Here is a 23,060-nt window from a genome sequence, read left to right on the forward strand (position 1 = left end):
TATTATAAATGAGAATAGATACTCTTCTTTGATTTACACAAATGAATAAAGCAAAGGACCTCATTCTTCAACTGCACAGCACTGCTATTAGCATGGGGAGCGTTATGAATTGAGGGCCTGGGGGTGTGCCTATGCTGTCCCAGGAAGACGCAGGAGCATCTTTCAAAGCTGCAAAGACAGCAGCAGCTGTCTGCTCTACAGCTTCCACTAAATCCTACAAAAATATTCATCGGTCACGATAGCTGAAAAAAATCTTTAAATATTAAAGAAAAAAGTTGTTTTATGCGAAACATGAAGGCTCAGTGGGATCAAGTCAGGCATGCTCCGAACCATACACTCACAAGAAATCTTCACCTTGAGTGCTCTCAAGCAAACACAGCTTCCTTCAGACCCCTGGGGCAGCTGCGCTCAGTAAGTGTGCAGCTCTGCACGGAGGAGGGGGGAGCTGAGGACAAACCATCTCCGCAGACCCACTGACAATCCTTGAGTGCAATTTTCTGCAGCACTGAGAGTGAAGCAGAGGGAACCCCACCAGCCTCCTTTCTGCCACAAGGATGAGCAAAGACCAGAGGAACAGCACGTTTCAGACTTCTGTATCCAGTAAAGAGCCAATGCTGAGACAGTTTTCTGGATGCCAGCATGACAATTTACTGGAATGAGTGGCAAACATAAGTTTAACGTACAGACACAGTCATGCCATGTTCTATTTTGTTTGCTACCACATACACATGCATGGGAGGGATAGAGGAGTGGGTATCAAGCCAACAGACAGTCAAACCCCAGAAATCCCATCTCGCTGTGCTCCTCATGAGCCAAACCTTGAGCTGGAAATACTTCTCAGTGCGCAGGGCCAGGATGCGCTCAATGGAATACATGTCTTCTGGGAGCTCAGTCTCTGCCAGCTCTGTGCCAAAAGATTGTAACATCTGTGCAATTTCCTTCACGGTTAGTGCAAAATTCTCTATTGCCTGGTGGGAGACAATAATTGAGATCAGATTGGGATTCAGGACATTGCTATAACTCATAAAGAGTGCACTAAAAGGCTGAGATCTGCAAGAGAGTGCAGCATCCGACTCCTAGAGAGGTGGCTGAGAGGCCCACTGATGGTGGAGCTGTTGTGTGCTAACAGTGGCCATCAAGACATGGCCAGCTGGCTTTTAGCACAGCTTGAATCCATAACAAGGTCTTGAAGCAGTGATGGACACAGACACCTCGTGTTTTGTTTTCTGCTGCCTGTTCTTGTGCACTGTCCTACCATTCATTGAAGGTCTACGGAAGAAGCCACCACGGGATCCATCACACAAATTACTGTAACTCTTCATCTACCATACCTCCCCTCTGACTAACCCACACCATGAACCACCTCCTGACAGCAGGACTTAAGAGAGGTCTTCGGCCTTTTGGTCATGGACATTCCCAGACTTGCAAGCCAAAACACTGGGTGACACTGCAGCTCTGGCTTTTGGGATCAGGGTAATAAATTCTAATGCAACTGAATACATTTGTATTTTCTTTAAACAGTATATTTAACAAGGAAATTTCAGCAAGCTTTTTAAGAGCACCTTACACAGGAATTTTTTGAGAGGCTTTTAACATGGACACTTATCTAACACATGCAGATATGTTCTAGAAGCTCATCTTTTTCTCAAATTACCCTAACGTTTTTGTCATTTATTTTGTCATTTTTGTCTCGAAGTGTGAGAGCTATGTCACTGTCGCTGTAACACACTGTGCAAAAGAACAAAACTAAGAGCCAAAAAATTTTAAAAAGCACGACAGTGGCAGTGCATCCATGCAGATGGGCAGAAACTGGCAGAAGCAACAGCTTGAACCACTCCAACAATGATGCCTTGGGCGTTTTCACACTGAGCTCCGCATCTGTCTGCGTGGATAATGGTGCAGGTCTGGGGGCACAATGATTTGTCTCAAACGCTTTCATTAGTGTTTTCATTTGTTGGAAAGGTGGCTGGGAACTCCAGCTGCCATTATAAATCCATTCAGTGCCTAATTCCACTTGACTCCTTCGCAAACCTTAACAAGGAAAGGTGGTTGCTCCAGAGGTTACCCTCAGCTATGCACTGCTCACTGCCTTACAGGAGATGTTTAGCAGGGGATCAGGCCTTCCCCAGCAGATTCCCCACACCCAGTGTTGAGCCCCGGTACGTACAGTCCTGAAGATGACCCACTCGCTGTGGCAGTACTCCAAGGTGCCTCCAAACTCTGGGGTTAGCTGCTGCTCATCAATATATGTCAGCAGGTCACTAACCGAGCTCAGCATAACAACCTGCAAAGAAGGCAACACCATCAGCTGGTTGATCGTTTCCACCTAAATCATACATGGATCAAGCCTAGAACTCTCTTACGTATGTAAAAATTGAGTTTTCTCTATATGTTGCTTTTTTTCTTATTTTTATAGCTTAACACGGCTTTTACAGATTTGACCCCTTTCCTAAGGAATCCCTGATCTTCCAGGTGCTTTCCTTCTTAAATATGAAGTACAGTGAGATACTGCAGTGTGTGCCTGCACATCAGAGCTGAAAACAGAAGGAATGCAGGTTTTGGCAAGAGATGACAAGTAACCTGGAAAAATATAAAAACTGGAATATGTCACGAAGCACTGGCCATCTTCACCTAAATACACGGGCTTTTTAATATGAGTTTCCAGGTGTCCTGATCCTCCCTGTTACAAGTCATGAATTTTCAAAACTATGGAACTGACAATCATTTTAGAATGATTTCTGAAAAATTCCTATAGGAAAATATTGGTTTGCTTCTGGGAGTTTGTCCTTGTGCCAACCTTAGATTCCATACATGTACTTCTCTTTTCTTAGCTATTACATCCATTAATCAAGGTGGCTATAGAAGCCTTGGAAAGTTTGACTTCAGAATGTAAGAGCATTTCAGTTGCTATTTTAGAAACAAATAGCAACACAGTGTTGGTATGGTGTTGACACTGAGATGAACATGGTGATTACGGGTGGAATCCACAGCAAAAGCTTTGCTAGATGTCTCTTGGCATTTCAGACATTAAAAAAATTCCACAGCATGGTTTTATCCTCCGTGGATGCATAAATCCTTTTGGAGGGGGGAGAATGGACTGATAAAATCACCTGTTCTGCAGGGAATAAACTATGCACAGGCAAGCAGAAAACTGCTACAGGAGAGATTCTGTAGAAATGGAGCAGAAATGGCAGAAACGCTCCAGTCACTCCTCACGTCAGTGCCTTCATGTCACCCCTATCCCAAGGTTCACAGGCAGCCAACAACCACACACAAGGCACAATGCTCCGCACGCCCATACCGGTAACTTGAGCAGAAAATCCTCCTGACTAAATCGAAATCCAATGTCAGTGAAGGTGCGCTGGAAAAACCCTGTGGGACGAAGAACCATCACCAAGTGCAGGTTCCCTGGGAATGATGCCTGCAGGAAAACAGAGATAACTTTCAACTGGGGTTGCAGGAGCTCCAACTGCTCCCAAACACCTTGAAAAGATGAGTATGCCTTAAACCTGAGGATCTTTTTCTGATTGCCCCCAAGAGCCTTTTCTGAATTCCATCACAGGCTGGACTATGCACTTCCTAATGCAGGTGTGACTTGTCATCTGCTGATGCTGGCCCAGCTCAAGAGCTTGCCTGCTGGGCTCAGATCGCACCACTAGCAGCAATGCTTCTGCAGGCTCACAGCTGTGTGTTTGCAAAAAGTGGCTTAGAGATAAGGGACAATTGCAGGAGACTGTGCAGTCCTACTTCCCTTTTGAACAAGCAAGTGGTTGGCCATATACCGTGGAGGGCTGCTGGTAGTACATTCTAAAACTAAGTACTGCAGTCAGCATTATAAATGAGGGAATGAAATTTTGTCTTAAAAGTGGAACTTTGAGGGTGATGAGACAGATTGGGAGTGCAAAATTTGTTCCCAAACCTGCTTCACCCATATCTATACCAAGCACATTCTGCTTGCCCCAGCTAATTATCAGGCAACATTTAATTTGTGGTACTATTTCAGAATTTCCTGTCTATGCTACCAGTGACTTTTTTTCAAGCATATGTTTTTGGCAGGTGGAATTTTAGATAGAAATCTGCAGAAAGAATACTTGAGAATGAAAAAGAATTTTTGAGAAGCTAGGAGTCGTATCATTAAATTATGAATAAGCCCATGGTGAAAATAACAGAGTTAATGAAGATGTATCATTTTATCTGAGATCCAAACTAGGCCATGTTACATTCCTCCCTATATCTGCCTCATTTGAACTTCAGAACCCTAAAGCTGTCAGAGCTGTACATATGAAGACTTCGTGGCTCTCCCAGGTGCAAAGGGACACTAAGTGGTAGTGGAGTTCTAATTCTACATCAATATGAAAATAAGTTTTCCTTGAATAGACATACATCTAAATCCACTCAAGAGCACTGGGTAAGCCTTCCCACTACATAAGCACAGCATGTGCACGCCAAGAGCAAGACCATACAGACAATTCCCCATCTCCTGCTCTCTTCAACAGCAGGACCCTGTTGAACAACATGCTCTCCTTCCCAAAGCCCCAGTATGCCAGATGTGATAAAAGAGCACACACCAAGAGTACTGAATATATTTGGATATTTTGCACAGTGCCTTCAAGACAAGGACTGCTCCCATAAACAAACATCAGCATTGTTTGAAAAAGCCATGATTTACAGTTGAGATCTGATATCCATGAACTGCACCACTACTCAATGGCTATGTTTTCTTTTGTAGGAAAGGTCAAGTTGTGTTTTTTTTTTGCCTACTACTCCAGTTAGAAATGGACAGTGAGTTAGGATTGAATAAGCCACGTAGATTCAATATATTGATCTGCAGCTATTTTAAGTGAGAGCAAAAAATACATATATAGGAAAAAAATGTGAATGAAGTGCCAAATTCATATCCTTTGGAAGTCAACGACAACTGTGCCAGGGACAAAGATTTGGCATTAGCTTAAAGAGCAAACCATAAAACACTGAAGAGGTTTACGCTGGCCCAGGCTCTGGGTGCTGTGCCTGTTGTACTCAGCTCAGGGAATGGCTGCTGGCCCTGGGAGAGCAGTAATAGGTACAGCATGGGAAACCTGAGCAATCTGTGCTTATTCAGGTTTGATGTTTGGAACAAAATCTTTCCCTCAGAGGGCAGTGAGTTTCTGGCACAGAGTGCCCAGAAAGCTGTGGGTGTCCCATCTGTGGAAGTGTTCAAGTTCAGGCTGGATGGGGCTCCGTGGTAAAGGGTTGGAACCGGGTGGGCTTTAAGGTCTCTTTCAACCCAAACCACTTTGTGATGCTCTGATTCTTGTCAAATTTGGAGACAGCCAAAGGCCTGAACCTGGCCACACAGTCACCAGGCCTCCAGCTTGGAAACAGAGCCTTGTTGAAGGAAGTGTGACTGAAAGGCTGCAGGAGATGCCGGTTCAGCATCCTGCTTCACCGCCTGTTTAACTACCTCTAAAAGGGAGATCAGCTCTGCTGCAACACACAGACAGGCCCTGCTGCAGGACGCAGCTCTGTCTGAAGAAGTCCACCTCTGACACCCTGCTCAGCTCAGAGTTCAGGAACTTGAGCTTCCCGTATTAGCAGAGAGAAAGCTATGGGATGCTTCCAAGAACCTGGAGCGGTTTCTCATTTTGAGGCTGAGAAAAATCCCTGCCTGGGATGCAGAAAGCCCTCACTGAGGGAAGCACCACCAGAACTGGCACCACCAGAAATGGCACAACCCTGTGAACGTTGTGAATGAACTGAATATTTACAGCATGAATATTTCACTGGAAAGTATCTGGCAAGCTCAGCACTACCCATAGAAGCTGGCTGCCTCTCCCACCTCCCCAGGCCGGGCCCAGCAGTGCTGCTACAACCAGCCCTGCCTACTGCTGGCTGCACCGCCTGGCCCTGAGGTGTGAAGCACCTCTTCAAGAGCGTAAGTGTCTTGGGACACCGATGGTTCCATGACTGCAGGACACCAGCAGGTGCTACAAAACACACAAGACCATAACCTGACATACCTGCTATGGAGTAGATTCTGACTTGAAACCACTTCATGCTCCATGCATATAAATCTGTATTTATTTTGACACTTGATATACTTCAGCCAGAGGTAGCTGCATTTCCAGGATGGGTTACTTGATTTCCCTTTAGTTTAGAAAGTGCTAGTGGGTTTCTTAGATGCTTCCGTATACGTAAGACCAAGGTCAGCATTTCTGAGTTGTTAGAAAACAAGAAATCCTGCTCTGCAAATGACACCTTGTGTATTTCAAGCATGGAAAGAAAAAAAAAACCAAGCAAAAAAATAACTGCAGAAAGACAGACAGCTACCAATGAATCCATGTCCTGTGCCCTCCTGCAGAATTAAGAGGAAGGATGAAAAGTTAAAAATATAGATAGACAGACAGAGAGACTAATAATTCCTCTGAGATAACTTTCCTGAAGGGACATCGTGTATTTCTCTTGCTGCTACGATTCTCATTCGTCCAAGGGCTGAAGTCCGAAGCTCTGCAAACTGAGCTGTGATAATATTGAAGTTAATGGGGAGGTGGGCAGACCAACAAAACCCACCAAAAATGTTCCCCATAATATAATCAAGAAAGCAATGACAAAAGGGTCTTAAAATTTGCCTTGTGCTTTATCTTATGACACTGAAAAGAATTTGTGCATAATAAACCACCTAAAAGAATCCTCTAAACTCTTTGCCTTTTGGTATTCCTCTGCAGAGTGGGAAAGACAGAAAACTATCAGGTACCCAGCAACATCCCAGGAGCATTCCATGGCAAAGAACACGTTCAGGAAACTCCCCATCCTGAGCACACAGGCATGTATGTTTTAAGGCCCCGCATCAGCAACTGCTTACATGCACGCTCAACTACAATAGAGCTGTTGTAGTCAATACAGGTGAGCTGGGTTAATGCAGCACAGGAAAGGACACACTGAAAGCATTGCAGTTATTAACTCCTTACCGAATAGCTTAATATATTTAATGTGGTTTTACATAACGTTAAGACTGGCTTTCTGAGGACACATTCCCTGCAGTTCACTGGGCCATCTGTGCGGCTGGAGATCAATAGATTGAAACAAAAGTAGCGCCCACCGGTGACTTTGTTTCAGAGCGACTGGAATCGAAGCTAACGGTCCTTATGCGGATGCTGAAGTTCACGACTATCTTCCGTCCCTTAAGGTAGCAACCACACAGCAATAACGCCAAGCAGGGCCAACTCCAGCCTCACCTCCCCGACAGCCAAAACGCAGCTCCGGAGCGCCGTGCCGCCTTGATTCCAGCGGGCTGCACGGCCAACCCCGAAGACGCCGCAAGCACCGGCGCCGAGCAGCAGGTCCCGCCCGGCCCTCTGGAGGCTTCCCCCGGCCGCCCGCACCGCGGACGGAGCCCCGCCGCCCACCGGCACTCGCATCGCTGCGGAGCCGCGCGAAGGTCGCGGGTGCGGCGCGTCTGCAGCCGCCCCCACGGCGCCTTTCCCCGCGATGCCGGGCCGTTCCGCGGGCACGCAGCGCCTTACCGCGTTCCTCCGCGGCCTCCTGCCGCCCCGCGCGGGGCTCCCCTCGGCCATGGCCCCGCGGCCGCAGCGCTGCGGCGGTTCCGCAGAGGGACGCGGCGGCCCCGCTCCCTGCTTCCCGAGCGCCGGCTTCGATTTAAGGTGGAATGCCAAAAATCAGCCTCGGAACGGGGCCGGCTGCCTTCCGCCACGACCGAGCCTGGGCGATTGCACCACAGCTTTCACCGTTCTGGTTTGGTGGTTTTTTTTTTCCCCCTCCCTGCTGCTCTCTGAAGCACGCGTTCTGAAGTTGATTAAGATTTCGTGTGCGAAGGAATGCAGTCCGTAGCAAAACCTACGGCTTGAGCCTGCTGGCAGGGTCTCGCTTTCCAAAGCAATGGCACAAGCATGAGCCCGTGCAGTCAGTACAGAATGGCATACACAAAGGAGTTAAACAAAAATCTGTATTCTGATAAAAAAAAACACCCTGGATCAGATGCATGACTGCAGAGCTGCATATCCTTATGCTGAAAAAATAGGGCACTGTATTTCAAATGCAGCTCATTTGCACTTCTTTATTCCAGAATGATGCAAAGATCAGAAATGCAGCATGCATTACAGTTTGACTGCAAGTAAATCAGGATGTAACCTTTTGTGTTACTGGCACAAAGCAAGTCCAGCAGAACCCCTCCTGGTCACTAAGATGGCCTTCCAGGGCTAGGCCCTCTGGTTTTTAAGGCGAGCTTCCCAACTCTTGGCATTTAGCAGATTCCTGCCCTCTGCACACAGCTGCGCTGCAGTATTTGCACACACAGCCCTGATACATCCCAGGCAAAGCTGCTGCTCTGCGTGGACACAGGTACACTAATAGGGTGTGCACTCAGAGGTCACACAGTAATTATGTTTCCTGATGAAACACGAGATGAATGGCACTTCTGTTTGAAGCCACAAATTAGGACAGACAGGATTTTTGGTGCTTGAAACTTCCAAACTATGCAAAGCACCGACATCACCCTTAAAGGAAGCTCCTGGAACTCCCACTGATTCAAACACCAGCAGCAGAACTGAATTCTGATGATCGCTCTAAGGAATTATTCTCTATTTTTCAAATGCTGCCCTTTCTCTCATGATGTGCGCAAATTCATGTTGTAAAGTTCAGAAGTGAAAAAAATAAATAAATAAAAAAAATACAATCAAATACTGACAGCAGTACCTTATGCACAGTGCAGAAAGGTAATGGCAATCCTTCCTTCCACCAGATGCCTATGAGCAAAATGCCACTAAGGCCAAGTCCAGCTGGACCAGGAATGCCATGCTCTGGTTCCCCATGGCTCAATGTGTTGGTGAGTAGCAGAAAACGTGCTTCATGTTCAGAACAGGCAGCACAAAAAGTGAACGCAGGGGTGCATGTTTAAAACAGCTTTTCCACCCCAAGTCCACAAACAAATGGCTGTGCAGCTTGTTTTAACAATCCAACCCTTTCAGTCACTGAAAATTAGGTAAAATAACTCTTACTAATAACCAGTGTCTAGAAAGAATATATATGAAGCCAAATTCTCCACCCAACAGAATCACAGAATGTGGCAGAAAACACATTTGGACCACTAAGGGAAAGTACAAAAACAAGCAAATGAATTGGTTTAATGCTCAAACAGCTCATTTATGCATTCAAATGAGGCACAGAGCCATGACTGAATTAATCACAGGGCCATAAAGCAAAATGCTACCGAGAGAGAAAGCACAAGCATCGCTGCTCCCAATTCCTGATGCTTTCTGAAAGTGGCACAGAATGAACACAGCGACTCCGTACTTTGAAAGAAATTACCATTAAAGAGGACTTACTGCAATTTTTTGGAGAGTCATTTTGACAGATGTCCATGTGTCCAATCTTCTATCCAAGATTAGGATAAATTTGGTGTCCGACTCACGTTGACTATGGGATTGAAAATAAAAAAAAGTAAATGAATGACATTGTGAGGGAATGTGACTTTGTTCCCTGTCCCACCCTCTCCCCTATTCCCAAAAAACAATCCCAAGAATACAGAAAACAAAGCCCATTCTGACATTTCCACAGGTGTGAGACAACCACAGAACGGCTGGGGTTGGCAGGGACCTCAGGGTCACTCAGTCCCAACCCCCTGCTGCGGGCAGGGCTGCCACCCGCTCAGTCAGACACTGGGTCAGGTTCCCCAGGGCTCCATTCAGCCTGGCCTCAAACACCTCCAGGGATGGAGCGTGCTGCCAAAATACATTTGAAAATATTTCCTAGACCAGACTCCAGCAGAAATTTGGGAAGTCCACCTCGTGGCTGAAGCATTGCCTCTGCTATCTGCGCATCAAAATCCTTTATGCTGATTTGAAATCCCCTGAGGAAGTGGGGAGCTCTGGGGATCCACGTGCTGCAATGTGACCCAGTGCAGAGGTGAACTGTGACTGTAACAAATACAGCCTTGTCAGGATATCTGGTCACAGCTCCACCAACAGACACACCAGGGGCACCTCCAACTGCAAACTGGAGTTGTGTTTGCCCAGGGTAAGGGCACGCCATCCCTACAAACACATGCTATGGATGTGTTAGGTCAAGCTCAAAGTGCATAGGTTTTGTGCTTTTATGCAATTTATGCATTGTCATTGAGGCATACCAGAAAAGAGCAGAGAAAATAAATACTGTGTTTTACACATAGGTCACACACAAAACCTTGGCACATAACAAAGTGCAAGGTAAGCTTACACACTGTCATCTGGAATCAAGCTTAACCTTTCAGCCAAAAGCCTATTTTAGCCAAATTAGTTTTGGCAACATGGAGAAGTCTTTGCACCTTTATGTCAGGAAATCCCCAGCAAGAGTTTAGTAACAGTAGCAGGTGGGAGAGGGCCAAAATGATCCTTCTGTGTGAGGCTAGTTTTGATAATGAGGATAGAACTGCTTGATTTTCCAGCGTACAACTCTAAAAGGCAGGTCCCTGCACAACAAGACAGCATTTCCCAGCCCTTGGCAGTATTAAGACACATACAGCAGTTACACAGCACTGCTGTCACTGTAATAAACCCCCTCAAAAACAACACCAACAAACCCAGAACCCAAGCAATTCTGAAAAGGCAGCCAGACCTCAACACAATGTCAGTTCATCAAAGCATGCCCCAGTACATCATTCAGTCTGGACAAGGTTACATTCAGTGAGCAGCCTCTCAGTAAGCTCATCTACTTTTATCAGTTCCCTTACATACACAAAGAAGCAAGTTCTGAGCTGTACAAAAGCCCTGAAATCTACTATGGGAAATTTTTAATTTATTTTAGGGCAAACAGAGCAAGCCTATGGCTGTTTGCAATCCAGGCCTTGCAGGTTGATCAGATTCCCAGTCCCATGATGATGTACCTTTCAGACTGACAAGAAAAATAAATCAATGCATTCTCACAAGTGCTTGCAAGAGGCAGCTTTATTTGCATCCAGCAGCATATGATGGAGATGGATAACCAGACAGAGGCTTCCTGTCACTTTTTTCCTTACCCCTAATTTTGTGTGTGTTGCAGGACGCACCAGACGAAAAATAAAACTTGGGAGCTTTTGCAGGAGGACTTGAAATCGGATCTCTGAGTCTGCAGCTGGGAAGTTGCTCACTAGGCTGGGAGGCTGCTGGTGGATCAGAGCACACCCCAGCACTCACTGCATGGTGCTGCTACTCTGAATTGTTGTGGTTTCACTGCTCCGTGTCACCAGCTGTGGCTCTATGTCACTTCAATATGACGATGCAAGTGAAATGCGCAAAGTTTGTCTAAATAGCTAAAAGCTGCATCATCAGGATCACTGTTAGGGTCACCTTTCTGCAGAGATTAGGATTTGTCCCTTTCTCCTGTGCCTCTCCTTCAAGCACACCCATGTGCAGTGCTATTCAGCAAAGCCCACCCCTCAGCACACAGCCCACCACGTGTATTTTGACTGGGGTGCACGGAATGTGAGAACACACTACTCCTCTTTCTGTATCATCATTCTGTATCATCTTCTCTATTGTTTTTCCCTACAGCTTTTCCATACAACCACGTCCCGCATTATGGTCGCAGGAATCCCAAAATCAAATTAATTGAATACAAAACTCAGCTTCCTCCTGGCTCTGTCACTAACACGCTCACCTTGTTGAGCGAAGAACAGCTTCCAGCTGGCACCTCCAGGAGAAGCAGTCCATGAAATTCAGCTCCCTAAAATACTACAGACCTGACATCCCATGTGGTTCCCACAGACTGGTGTCAGCAGGACAACCCATAGTCATTGCTGATAACAGATGGACAGCGTGGTGCATGTGGTTTTGATAAACCCATACCCATCCACAGGCACATGGCAGGGAAGTGCCTGTGTATTACAGCTCGTTCTGTACAGCTCATTCGTTTCAGGCTCCAGCATTGTTAGAACAGCCAGGTACTGAAGCAGGCTGAGATGGCAGTAGGAGAACTAGAGAAGCATGATTAAAGTGGTTTTACAAATAACATACTGAGCACGGTTGAATCACCAGCAAGCTCTCAGCTCTCATTAGTTTCTTGATTGAGTTTGACCTATTACAGGGACAGCAAGACTGCTAATCATGCTAACGCCAGGGTGTTTAAAGTCACATGGAATAAAAAGCCCTAAAAGATTCAGGTAGAGAAGCACACACACAGCCAGGGGCAACCTGCCCAGCAGGACAGGAGGGAAAGACCCCTCTGCAAGCCTGACCCAGGAGGAGCACAGCTTCACACTAGATCAAGAAAGAAAGAGAGACCAGAGGCCCTTTTCATTCCTGCAGAGGTGGCAAAACAGACAGCACTTCTCCCGAGGCAGCTGCTGATGGAAAGCTCCCATCTAGCTGCTGTCAACCTACTCTCCCTGAAGGAAGAAATTTGCCAAAACAGGCATTATTCAAGGAAATTAAGCATTCCAGGTAACTGAGTCAGGCTCAGCAGCAAGAAGTGGGAGCGCCATCAATCTGAGCACAGAGCCCTGCATGTGGTCGGGACAGATTGCTGGCTGCTTAACCCTGGGATACGGGCACATAATGGAGCTGCAGCACGCTGCTGAGTGATCGGGTGTAATGGGGACCCCAAATGGCTTTGTTCCTGTAATTATTCTCTTCCTTTGGTTACATTTCTCTTTTCCACAGTAATGACTCTCTATTTGTACACGTCGCAGTATTGCTCTGGAGAGGAATGGCATATTTAAGCAGTGACACATGTCAAAGTTTAAAAGAAAGCTTGTTGCTAATTAGAAACTTAATAAACTGAACTGATGATACATGCAGGCTGGCAAGTAATAAGGATGATGTCCACTTTTTATCTGCAGTTACTGGCACATTAAATACCACACCTGGACACCGCAAGAGCTTGAGATTAATTGCTTGTCTTCTCCCCTGCCCTAGGAGCTGAAGACATCCCTCGTGCCCACACACAGCATTAAGCTGAAGATATTGCACCCGGCCCAGGTCAGATTGACACTGCCCATCACAGGAGAGACAGAAGGCAGCCACATACCTCGGGACTGATGTCAGATATGTTAAGACTTTAGTTACAACATCCTCAGGCACATCGTTGAAGCGAGAGTTGTCAGGCAAGGTGATGATCCAAGCCTTGTCCTTCCCTTGGCCACCTGGAAGGAAGACAAGAGTTCTTCTGTGGGTGTTTTCTGGGAGAGCCAGCAGCAAAATCCAGGTGCACAATCCAGGTCAAAAAACACCCCACCAGCCTATAGCCTATGTTATTACAGAGGGTATTTACATCACTAGAACAGCCAAAGTAGGTCAGATTCTGGCACTGATTTCAAGCACAACACACATGCACAGGTGGCAGAAGCAAAACTACTTGGTACCAGATATTTCCTTTATTTGTTGAGCACACTTTACATGAGACAGAAGTCAGAAATGCAAGGAAAATCCATGCACACTGTTCTCGAGCTTACACATTTCAAAGCAAAATATTTGCAAAGCTTTGAGCATTTTGAAGGAGCAAGTATTGCACAGAGACAGAAATCTAATACATTCTTTCGAGCTGCCTCAATATTTTATTAACAGCATTTCTGGTGGCAATGAAGACTGCTTGACAGATAACATCCCGTATGGAGTATCACTTTGCCAAGCAGTTCATCTGGAGTATTTAATTACAACACGAGGAGAGAACACGGAAGGCTCCTGCTACTCACCAGAAAGAAAAGCAAACTGCTTCATCAACTCGTCACTGATGTCCTTAGCACAGATGGGTGCTGTCGTTTCTGAGGGAAAAAAAACAAATGCAGCAGTCAAAAAGAGAGGAACAAATCAAAAGCAAACACATCTATCAACGTGTTAACACAAAAGTGGGACTTACACCAAACGCAGTTTCCCTAAACTAGGGAAGAAAGTCTGAAACAAAGGATTTATGGTTTTCTATTGACTCTAACAGGGTGAATGCCACAACTCTGCAGTAAATTTATTCTACCAAACTGCTTGGGATGCTGAGAGTGCTTCTCTCAACAGAGAACTCCTCATGGAACTTTCATACTTTGCAGTTACCAATTGTACCCACCTGTATGGCAGTGCTTTCCAGCCACAGATGTACATGAGGCTGAGCAGCCAGGACCGCTGCAGTCAAGGTTGGGGTTTTCATGCTCTCACATTTCTTAACTTACAGCAAATAAGCTTCTGGAAGCAGCTGGGCTATTTACAGCTGGCATGGGGCCACCTGCACTGCAAAGGCTGTTGTTCTTATGTTCACTATTAGAACTCTTTTTAATCAAATAACGGGAGAGGCTGTTTTAATATCACATTTAGCATACCGTGACCATTTCAGTGGCAGTGAAGCACATCAGAACAATATGCATAATTTTACCTTTCACTGGGAAAAGCAAACAGAAACCAGACTCACTGAGCACACGGGCATTATTCTGGATTATCTATAAATGGAACACGAGCTGAAAATTAAACATCTTTGTTCCCTCAAGGAAACATTTTGAAACATCTATACACATTAAGGACCTTTTGCTTTCTGATAATTACATTTTAAACATTAATCGTTTTAGGGAGCCAGTCCCAAGGAGCGTTCTGTTGGCTGTCCTAAATCACATCGGCCAATACTTCAGCATGTTCCACCGTAATCAATATTTATTCTATTTCACTTGTTCCCGAAAGCTTTCTGGTCACTTTGACTTTACCTAAGGATTTCTCAAGCACTGCTTTGGCTGAGCTGCAGCACAGCAGCCCCAGGGGGCATTAAGCATACTCTGCCATTGTCCCTCCATTCCACCCACGTGTTCCCTTCTGTTACATGCACACGTAGACAAAATAAGTTTTTTTGTTGATGAGGGACTGGCACTCGTTCTTGATTTCAACAGGCCTTAGAGTAAGCTTTGGTAAGGAAGAAGTTTGTTTTGCAAAGACATTTCAAGTATTTCTTGCTCATTCAGCTGACTGCTTCACCTAACTCGGGGGAAAGCAGTGGTGATAACTTTCTTCTGTACTTGTTCATGTCAATATTTTCATACTGATAAGAATCACATGAATAAGTTAATGAGCTCCAACACATGGAATATACGACAACAAACACACTGGCCTTGGAAAACAGAGAAGCCCCAAGGCCAAGTGCATGTTTATCTTGGCTGCCTCTGGAAGGTGTGGGGCTGTTCAGCAGCAGTGTGTACATTTCCAGTCCAGGTAAAGCTCATGGCACAGCCCACACCTGGTGTTTGCTCTCCTGAAGATGCAGCCACTGGGACAGTGGGCGACAACACAACACCCATGTGTGCTTCACGTGCACAGCACTAAAGCCAAACACAGTTGCAGGCTTACAATAAACAGCTTTTGTTTGCTATTCTGTAGTGATAAAGAAGGGAAATAGAATCATAGAATTGTTAAGGTTGGAGAAGATCTCCAAGATCCCCAAGTCCAACCCCAGCCCACCCCCATCAGACCCACAACCACGTCCCTCAGTGCCACACCTCCACTGCCCTGGAACCCCTCCAGGGACCCCATCACCCCCTGGGCAGCCTATGCAAACGTCTCACCAATTTTTCTAAGAAATTTTTCCTAACCATCAACTTGAAATGCTGGTGCCAAGCATCTTCCAGGCCACATGGCCAAGTCCACAGCATACTGTGAAACTGCATTGGATGGAATTCCCTCCATGCTTTGAGAGCTGTGGTTTCCAGGTTCACAGAAAGCTTCATTCTTGACTTGAACACGCAGACGGAGGCCCAGAATCCTGCAGCATCATTATGACTTCGAGTTTCTTGCTTTGCAATGGATCAGGTTTTTGGAAGGGAGCATTCAGCACAAACAGAAAAATCAGGTCCTTCCAAGTGGTCTCAAGTTGAACACCCGAAATTTAACTCCATTAAGGGAGAACTAGTGAAGTCTGGGGAAGCACCTCCCCTGCAAACCCTCGCCATCTCAGCAGGCAGGGCAGCCCAGAGGAGCAGCAGCTGCCCTTGGTGAGGTCAGAGCACAGTGGGCTGATGGCATTCTCTTAGAGCTGCTCCTCAGCCAACTCATCCCTGGTGCTTGCTCTGCATTTGTCATCAAATGCATCTTCCTCGAGAAACATTGGAGAAAAATCAAGGGATTTGCATGTCGCTGTGCCCATGACACAGCAGTTGGATGCTGCAATCCTATACAGAAGAGCAGCCTTTGCTGTCAAATATTCACCTCTGAGACAAAAGCAGTGAAAGGCAGCTGGGAATCAATCATATCCAGCTTTTAGGGTCTTACTGAAAGCAAACAGCACCTAAACCATACACTGCCATAGCAGTGCAGCAACTGCAACGGCAATCAGAAAGAGGACAGCAGTCATCTGGGTCCAAATTCACTCACGGAACACAGCAGCCAAGAGATTCAATTAAACTCCCCAGTGCTTTGCTGTCTGGTAACTATTGTTTTCTTTTCTATTCTAAACTTTGCAGGTCCATAGCATCTGCAGGCGGCAGCTGTGTAACGCATCTGCCAAGGCAGTGTAACAGCGCCTTACATTTTACAACACTGGCCAAGTATTGTTTGCAACTACAAAATACGCTTGGAGATAGCTTTGTTGTGAATGAATAATAGCTCTTCCTGCGAGTGTTGCTGCGTAGCCTAGGAAACAAAACTGAACCAAATTAAATGACAAGCGTAAAGGATCACGTTGAGCTTCTCCGTGATCTACTTGTTCTCTGTTTTCTGTCCATTTGGACGTCTACACCCAAAGCAAAAAGGTTGATTTGGTGTCAGGGGAACGCGCAAATGAGCATATTTGTAACCTATTTCCATATCCCCTGGAGACTTTCTGGGTTAACTGTGGTCATCAACCAGCATCTGGTGTCACAGCATGTTCCACCACAGCCCCAAGTGTAGAGCAGGCCCACACAGAGCAGTGACAGCCACAGAAAGGTGCTGTGCTTGGGCAGCCTCAGTGAGGACTCCTCCAGGCTGACAAGGGAACTCATGTCTGCGGCCAGCATTGCTGGGAGCTCCCAGACAGCTGCTGGAGCACGAGCTGGGCTGGGGTATGAGGATTCAGCCCTGCCTTATCTGGCATGCACAGGAGTTGGAACAGAAATCGCTCAGAGCAGAGCACTCCATCTCTCAACCCAATGCAATGCAATGAATGCTGTCTCCACCTCTCCTGTTGAAGTTGTTCTGCGTTGCAAAATTAAATGTTCATTGAGGCAAAGAATGGCAACACAGCCCTACAGCCAGGCAGAAGGACCAACACAACAGCCTGCCATTTGCCCTGATTCAGTCTGGATAGCCATACCCCATCCCATAGCTGTAAAGAAGCACTCAGAAGGAGCGAGCCTGCAGCCCAGTACTCAGGAAACTCACTCTGGATAAGTGTCACGTGAAATGTAATCACCTGCAAAAGCCCAGGGGTTCCACCAGGAGGAAGGGAAGAAATCCATGCCACAGCAATGGAGGGAACATCTTGCTGCAGGAGATCCAAGTCCTTGGGGCATCCCAGCCACCAGCTGCTGAGCTTTCCCGCTTGAATAATTTCAAAAAATTCTGGATTCAATCCAGTACACAACAAGAACCATTGTTACCCTTCCTACCAGCCATATCCAGAGAGCAGTGTGGAGGGAGATGCTAGAAAGAACATCCTCTCACCCTGTCTATAAAGTGCCCTCCTGTGCACAGCCTGCTGGTGGGAAGAGCCTGCACAAAGCCTGCACAGCAGCACTGTGCCCACTGAGGGAGCTTGCAGCTGGCTGCAGGGCACAAGCAGTGCAAGGACAGCAGGCACCCCTGCATCCCCTGTGCATCTCCCCAAGGAAGCTTACACCTGGATCCAGCCTGATGCCTGCACCTGTCCCAGGCTGAGCGCAGCAGGGCAGGCATGGGCGCACGCAGCAGCCTGGCCGTGGGCCAGCAGTGTGAGGCTGCTGGTTCTGCTCGTGCAGTTCAGCACAATGTCTTCCTTAAGGAACATATAGCAGATAATAGGACATTGTGCTGCTCGGAACATAAGGCCCATTGTGTTTACAAAAGGCTTATTTGCAGGACCTGGTTTGGGCAGAGGACTGACAGCTGAGGTCTGGAGGCCCCTTCCTGGTTCTGAGACAAAATTCTTCAGTAGCTGGGAGTAAATCCTGCTGTGGTCACATTTGCAAGTGATCTATGCTGCATGCATAACCTTCGGTTGTTTCTAACAGCAGCCATGCAGCTCTGATCCACCTCGAGCCATGCACACTATGCCCAGGCACATCCAGCAGCTCGCAGCCCCAAACCATGCCACCACTCCCCAGGCCAGGTGAGTGACACAAAAAAGCCATTAAAATATGGATGGCAGAAAGCTTCTGTACCTGGAATGCCTTGAGCCCCAGTACCCACCGCGGTGCCGCATGGGGACAGCCCCTGTCCCACAGCCATGGGCTGCTGACCACTTACCATCACAGCCACACCACACGAAAACCCATTGCGCACCTCTCAACAAGCCTCAGTCCACGTGGGTTTCTCAATCCACGTGGCTCCCAGGCGTCTGACAGAGGAAGGAGCTGCAGCCACACACGCCCAGCATCAGCACGGGAGTGGCACAGCGCTCAGAGCTGGCAGGAGCAAAATGCAGGGTGCAGATGGGACAGATCACACCAGAAGCATCACCGCAGGTGGGAAACAGAGGCAGCAACATCTGGCTCGAGCACCTCAAATCCATCCAGGGATTCAACAAGCGTTAGAAAGCCCCAGGAGGGTTAGTGCATCGCTGTGCTGGATGCCCCTTGACTGCACCTGGCTCAAGGACACCTTAAATTATCCTCTGTCAGAGCAGGCAGTTTTTTAAGGAAAGGCTCCAACTGCAAGCTTGTTCTTTTGCTTTTCCCCAAGCACCCACTCCGGCGGAGTGTAGGAGGCAGGATATGGCACCAGATGGTCCTCCCTGACCCAGTGCCTGTATTTCTCCTCCAGGGCCTCCCAGGGCTCCACTGCAGAGGATGCTGCAGCTCAGGCACAGATCCCACACCTGGGAGCAGCCACCAACATCTGAGAAACTGAACAGCAGAAAAAGAGTGAATCCTCTTTGAAGGGCTTCAGATTTATAAAGAATGATGACATGAGTGGAAACATAGAAGAAAATGCTACGTTGTGGTCACTGAGCATTCCAGCTGAGGGGGTTCTCCCCCAGCCAGGAGCAAACAGCGGACAAACCGCAGCAGCTCTGCTCACAAAAGGCCAGCTGAAAGTAAACCAAACTACAGCCAGGCTTACACGTTATCTCCTGTTATTGCTGCAGCTCCTAACATGGGGGAACTGAGCACTGGGTGGTTGGGTCTGCTCACATCCAAGCAGGCAGCCTGCTTCCTCGCATCACCCCTAACTAAGCAAAAATGGGGAGAGACAGAAGGCAGCTCAACCATACGTGAATTTGCATCTATTGCAAGAAATGTAATGAAAGTTTCTCAACACCCACCCTGGTGGATTCAAACTCAGTGTGGGAGTTGAGAAAATTTAGCTCCTCAAATTTATAATCCTTATGAGCTCCAGCGTGTTCTTGCTTCTCTCCTGCTCCCCATTTCCGTCACTCTGCCCTTGTGCAGGCTCAGCACCAGGTGCTGCACACAGCAGCTCCATGCTCGCCTGCCAGCTGTCCACCAAAGCTGTGCTAGCAGTGATCACCTCCCAGGCAGCGCCATCGGCCTCCACCACACATCGCTTTCAGCACAAAGGACTTCCTAAGCAGGCTGCTGCAGAGCCAAATAGAAGCAAGTATATGCATCAATAACTGCACATCGGCATCCAGTACCGCAGAAGTGTTGGTCTTTCCAAGCCAAATTCCAGCTTTGTGCACCAACAAAGTAACTCATCGTACATGTAATAGCAGTAAATCCTCGAACCTGAGAACACCTGCTTAGAAACCAGGAATTAAGTGCAGGGAAGTCACTGGAACAATGTATTCACTTTCACAGCCCACAGAGCAAGGAAACCAAATTGTACAGCTGGGTTCCCACAACGGCATAACCTGGGAACTCTGCTGCAATTTCAGGAAACTAAAAACAATTGCCCTCAATTGAAAGTGCTCAATTCTGTCCTTCCCCCACTGAGCAAAAGCCCATATTCAAAGCCAGACTGCTTTTCCTGCAGCAGGAAGAGGTTGGCAGCACAGGAACAGCCCAGTGCTCCTGAGTGACCCCATCCCCAGGGACAGCCCCACAGCCCCCCAGCAAGGGCGGTGCATTGGAAGGCTCTTCTTCTTTCCCCCACCATTTAACACCTCGGTTCCTCCCCTCCCACACAGCCCTGCTGTCACTTCACTTCTGTCATTGCACATGAATGATGAACGGTTAAACCACAGTTGTAGCAAACGTGACTGATGGAGAGGAAGCTCATCCCACGTTCCCTGGCCCCATTGCCAGTGTCCCACATCCCCTGCAGCACCGGGGCAGGTCGGGTGACAACAGCACTCTGCTTCCACAGGGCATGAGCTCTACACACGTGTAAGGCTCCGTCAAGGAAGGAAGAGCTCCAAAATCCTTGGGATGTGTGCATCTAACTGTATGGCAAATACGGGAGGGAGTAAATCACCTCGTGCTGGAAATAAGCAACAGGTTTCCAGTACTGATGTATAAAGAGAAATAAAGCACAACCCCAGATAAGGCTCAAAAATCAGTGAGGAGGGAATAAACCTCCTGATTATAATAATAATAATAATATCTCATGACTTTGGGGAACTTTAGTCAATTCTGTATCTTTTTTCATGCCTCATCTTAAGAATCTATGTATATCCCACATCATATGTCCAGACCGTGCAGCTCTAGTCATACAGCTGTGCCTTTGGGGAGACATTCTGATATTACAGAGGTCATCTGCCAAGAGCAGCTCACCAGGATCCCCCCAGTATCCTGCTCCTACGAAACGCCATCTGTGCCCCATTCGTGTGCCAGCAGCCCCTGTGCAAGCACTGTGGGTGCTCCGTCACCAACATCAGCACAAGGAGGACTGGGATTGTTGTATTTTCTATCACAGCCATTCAATGACATCTTCTGTCACAATGATCACCTCCGTGCTTCCCCATCGCATTCACAGATGCAGAGTGGCATAGGGCAGTGTGTGATGGGAGCAGAGGGTGCTTTGAGGAGAGCATTCCCGAGAGCTGCTCCCAGGAGCAGGGGATGCTTTGCTAAGTCCACACCTGCAGCCTTTCCTCCTGATCAATTCCTCCCGTGCCTTATGCTGCTCTATGCAAAGAGGTCAAGGGAACTGGAACGGAGCTGTAAGCCTTTTTGGGTCAGTGTGTCTTTCCTGTGCCTGGCACGGCTCCAAGCACACTACCAGCTGTGAGCTAATGAGGAGCAACGAGCGCCTTCATCTCCCAGCAAGGTATGCATCCTCCAGTGGCAATGGAGTCACCCAGGATGCCACCACCTTCCCCAGCCATTAAAGACCTCCCCACAGAAATCCAAAAATCTGTTCTCCCCGCAGATAAACAGAACAACAAAAAAGAAGTCAATGCTGCAGTGTATGAGCAGATCATTGTCCATCAAAGGACGCATTGTTGAGGCACAAGAGCAGCGTACAGCCCAGGGCAGCGGGTCAAGCTGTGCCCTGCCATTACGGAACTACAACCCAGCACATCCTGCAGCTTTGGGCATCCCCTGGCATGGGGTTTGGCAGTGCCAAAGGCCCAGGGATGGGGCATGAGGCTGACACCAGCCGCACGTGCTCTGCACACACCGCTGCTTTGCTACTTTGGAAGCTCAGGAAGGGCACATCACCATCCTGAGGCTTCACAGAGCCTTCCTCAGTTGCAGCTGCGGGAAATTGTAGAGGGGGGCACCTTTCTGCTTATCAAAGCCCATCTCCTCACTTCAGGTTCATCTGGAGCGACGCATTCCAATAACAAATAGGAGATGTCAGCAGCACAGAGTAGCACAGCCTCTCCTTGAAGAGAATGAAGCCACTCAGCACCGGTAATGTGGCCCACAGAACCAAAAAGCCCAGCGTCCCCGTATCAGCCTGTGCAGAGCCCACCGGAGCCTTCCCGGATAGGCGGAGTTCAGCGCCCGCAGCACCGCGCCCGCATCCCGCTGCTGAACTCACACTTTCCGTGCGAGAGAAGTTACCACCTGTGGGCTCCGCTTGGTGCCCGCCCGGAATAGACCCAGCCGCGTTTAAACGATCTCCATTAAGAACGTGAACGCAGCTCCACAAATAGACCCGGGCCGCAGCGGGGACAGCCCTGAGTCCCCACGGAGCCCGCGCGGCGCCCCGAGCCGAGACCCCGCGGGGCAGCGGGCGGCAGCGGGCAGCACCGCGCAGCTGCGCCCCGCCGCGCCCCGCCGCCCCCCGGGCACCCGCAGTCCTTCGGGGAACCGATCCCCGCACCCCGGGACTCACCGGCGGCGGCGGCCTCCAGCAGCGCGGCGGCCCGCAGCAGGCAGTAGTAGCGCTCCATCTCCCCCGCCGAGGTACCCCCCGGCGGGGGCCCGGCCGGGGCCGGCGCCAGGGCCATGCCCCGCGGCAGCGCTCCCCCGCCGGCCGCGCTCCGCCGCCCCGAGCCCGAGCGCCGCCGCCGCCGAGGCGGGGCTGGTGAACTGGGAGCCTCCCCTGCCCGCCCCGAGCCCGCCCCGCCGGGCCGCCCGCCCCGCCTCCCCCGCCGTCTGCCCGGCGCTGCTCCCCGCGTCCCGCCCTGCCGTGTTGTGCTCGGCGGTGCTGCGTCGCCCTCGGCCGTGCAGGGGCTGCCCGCGTCGGGAGCGCTGCGGCCCCGAAGGTGCCCGGGGCGCGCAGGCCGAGCGCAGTCGTTGTTTCTCATTGTCATGCCTTCTGCGTTTCCTACTGCAAAACTAGATTTTCACTTGATCTGCTTCTCTTACTCCCATCTCCAAAACAAACTAACAAACAAACAAACAAGCAAACAAAAACCCAGAGCGCCACGTTTTCATCCTCAGTCAGCAGTATTTTAGAAAATTCCTTGAGCAGTACTAAGAACTGTGCCAGCAGTAGTGCAGCCAGCAGGAGCAGCTGGTGGTCGTCCCTCCATACTCAGCTCTGCTGATGCCACACCTCAGTGCTGTGCTCAGTGTTGGGCCCCTCACTAGAGAAAGACATCGAGGTGCTGTGGGGTGTGAGCAGAGATGGGCAATGTGAGGGGTCTGGAGCATCAGTCTGGTGGGGAGCAGCTGAGGG

The 23,060-nt window shown here is 48.6% G+C and overlaps 1 protein-coding gene across 2 annotated transcripts in view; it reads right to left on the minus strand.

Annotated features, from left to right (window-relative positions):
- Positions 1 to 22,386, minus strand: part of MCF2 (MCF.2 cell line derived transforming sequence) — a 48,874-nt gene extending 26,488 nt beyond the window's left edge. The window contains exons 1-7 of one of the 2 annotated variants that reach the window (XM_042876340.1): positions 22,272 to 22,386; positions 13,640 to 13,708; positions 12,976 to 13,090; positions 9,321 to 9,411; positions 3,302 to 3,421; positions 2,168 to 2,284; positions 819 to 968 (exon numbers count right to left, since the gene is read on the minus strand). In XM_042876340.1, the coding sequence (XP_042732274.1) occupies positions 819 to 968; positions 2,168 to 2,284; positions 3,302 to 3,421; positions 9,321 to 9,411; positions 12,976 to 13,090; positions 13,640 to 13,708; positions 22,272 to 22,386 (777 nt within the window). Of the gene's footprint in view, positions 1 to 818; positions 969 to 2,167; positions 2,285 to 3,301; positions 3,422 to 7,502; positions 7,554 to 9,320; positions 9,412 to 12,975; positions 13,091 to 13,639; positions 13,709 to 22,271 lie in introns of those variants that run through there. The other variant, XM_042876341.1, reaches the window with a different exon arrangement.
- Positions 22,387 to 23,060: the final 674 nt, after the last annotated feature.

Source organism: Lagopus leucura, unplaced genomic scaffold, assembly GCF_019238085.1.
Source record: "Lagopus leucura isolate 7727_CA_CO unplaced genomic scaffold, USGS_WTPT01 Super-Scaffold_100016, whole genome shotgun sequence".
In the NCBI taxonomy this organism is placed as follows: Eukaryota; Metazoa; Chordata; class Aves; order Galliformes; family Phasianidae; genus Lagopus; species Lagopus leucura.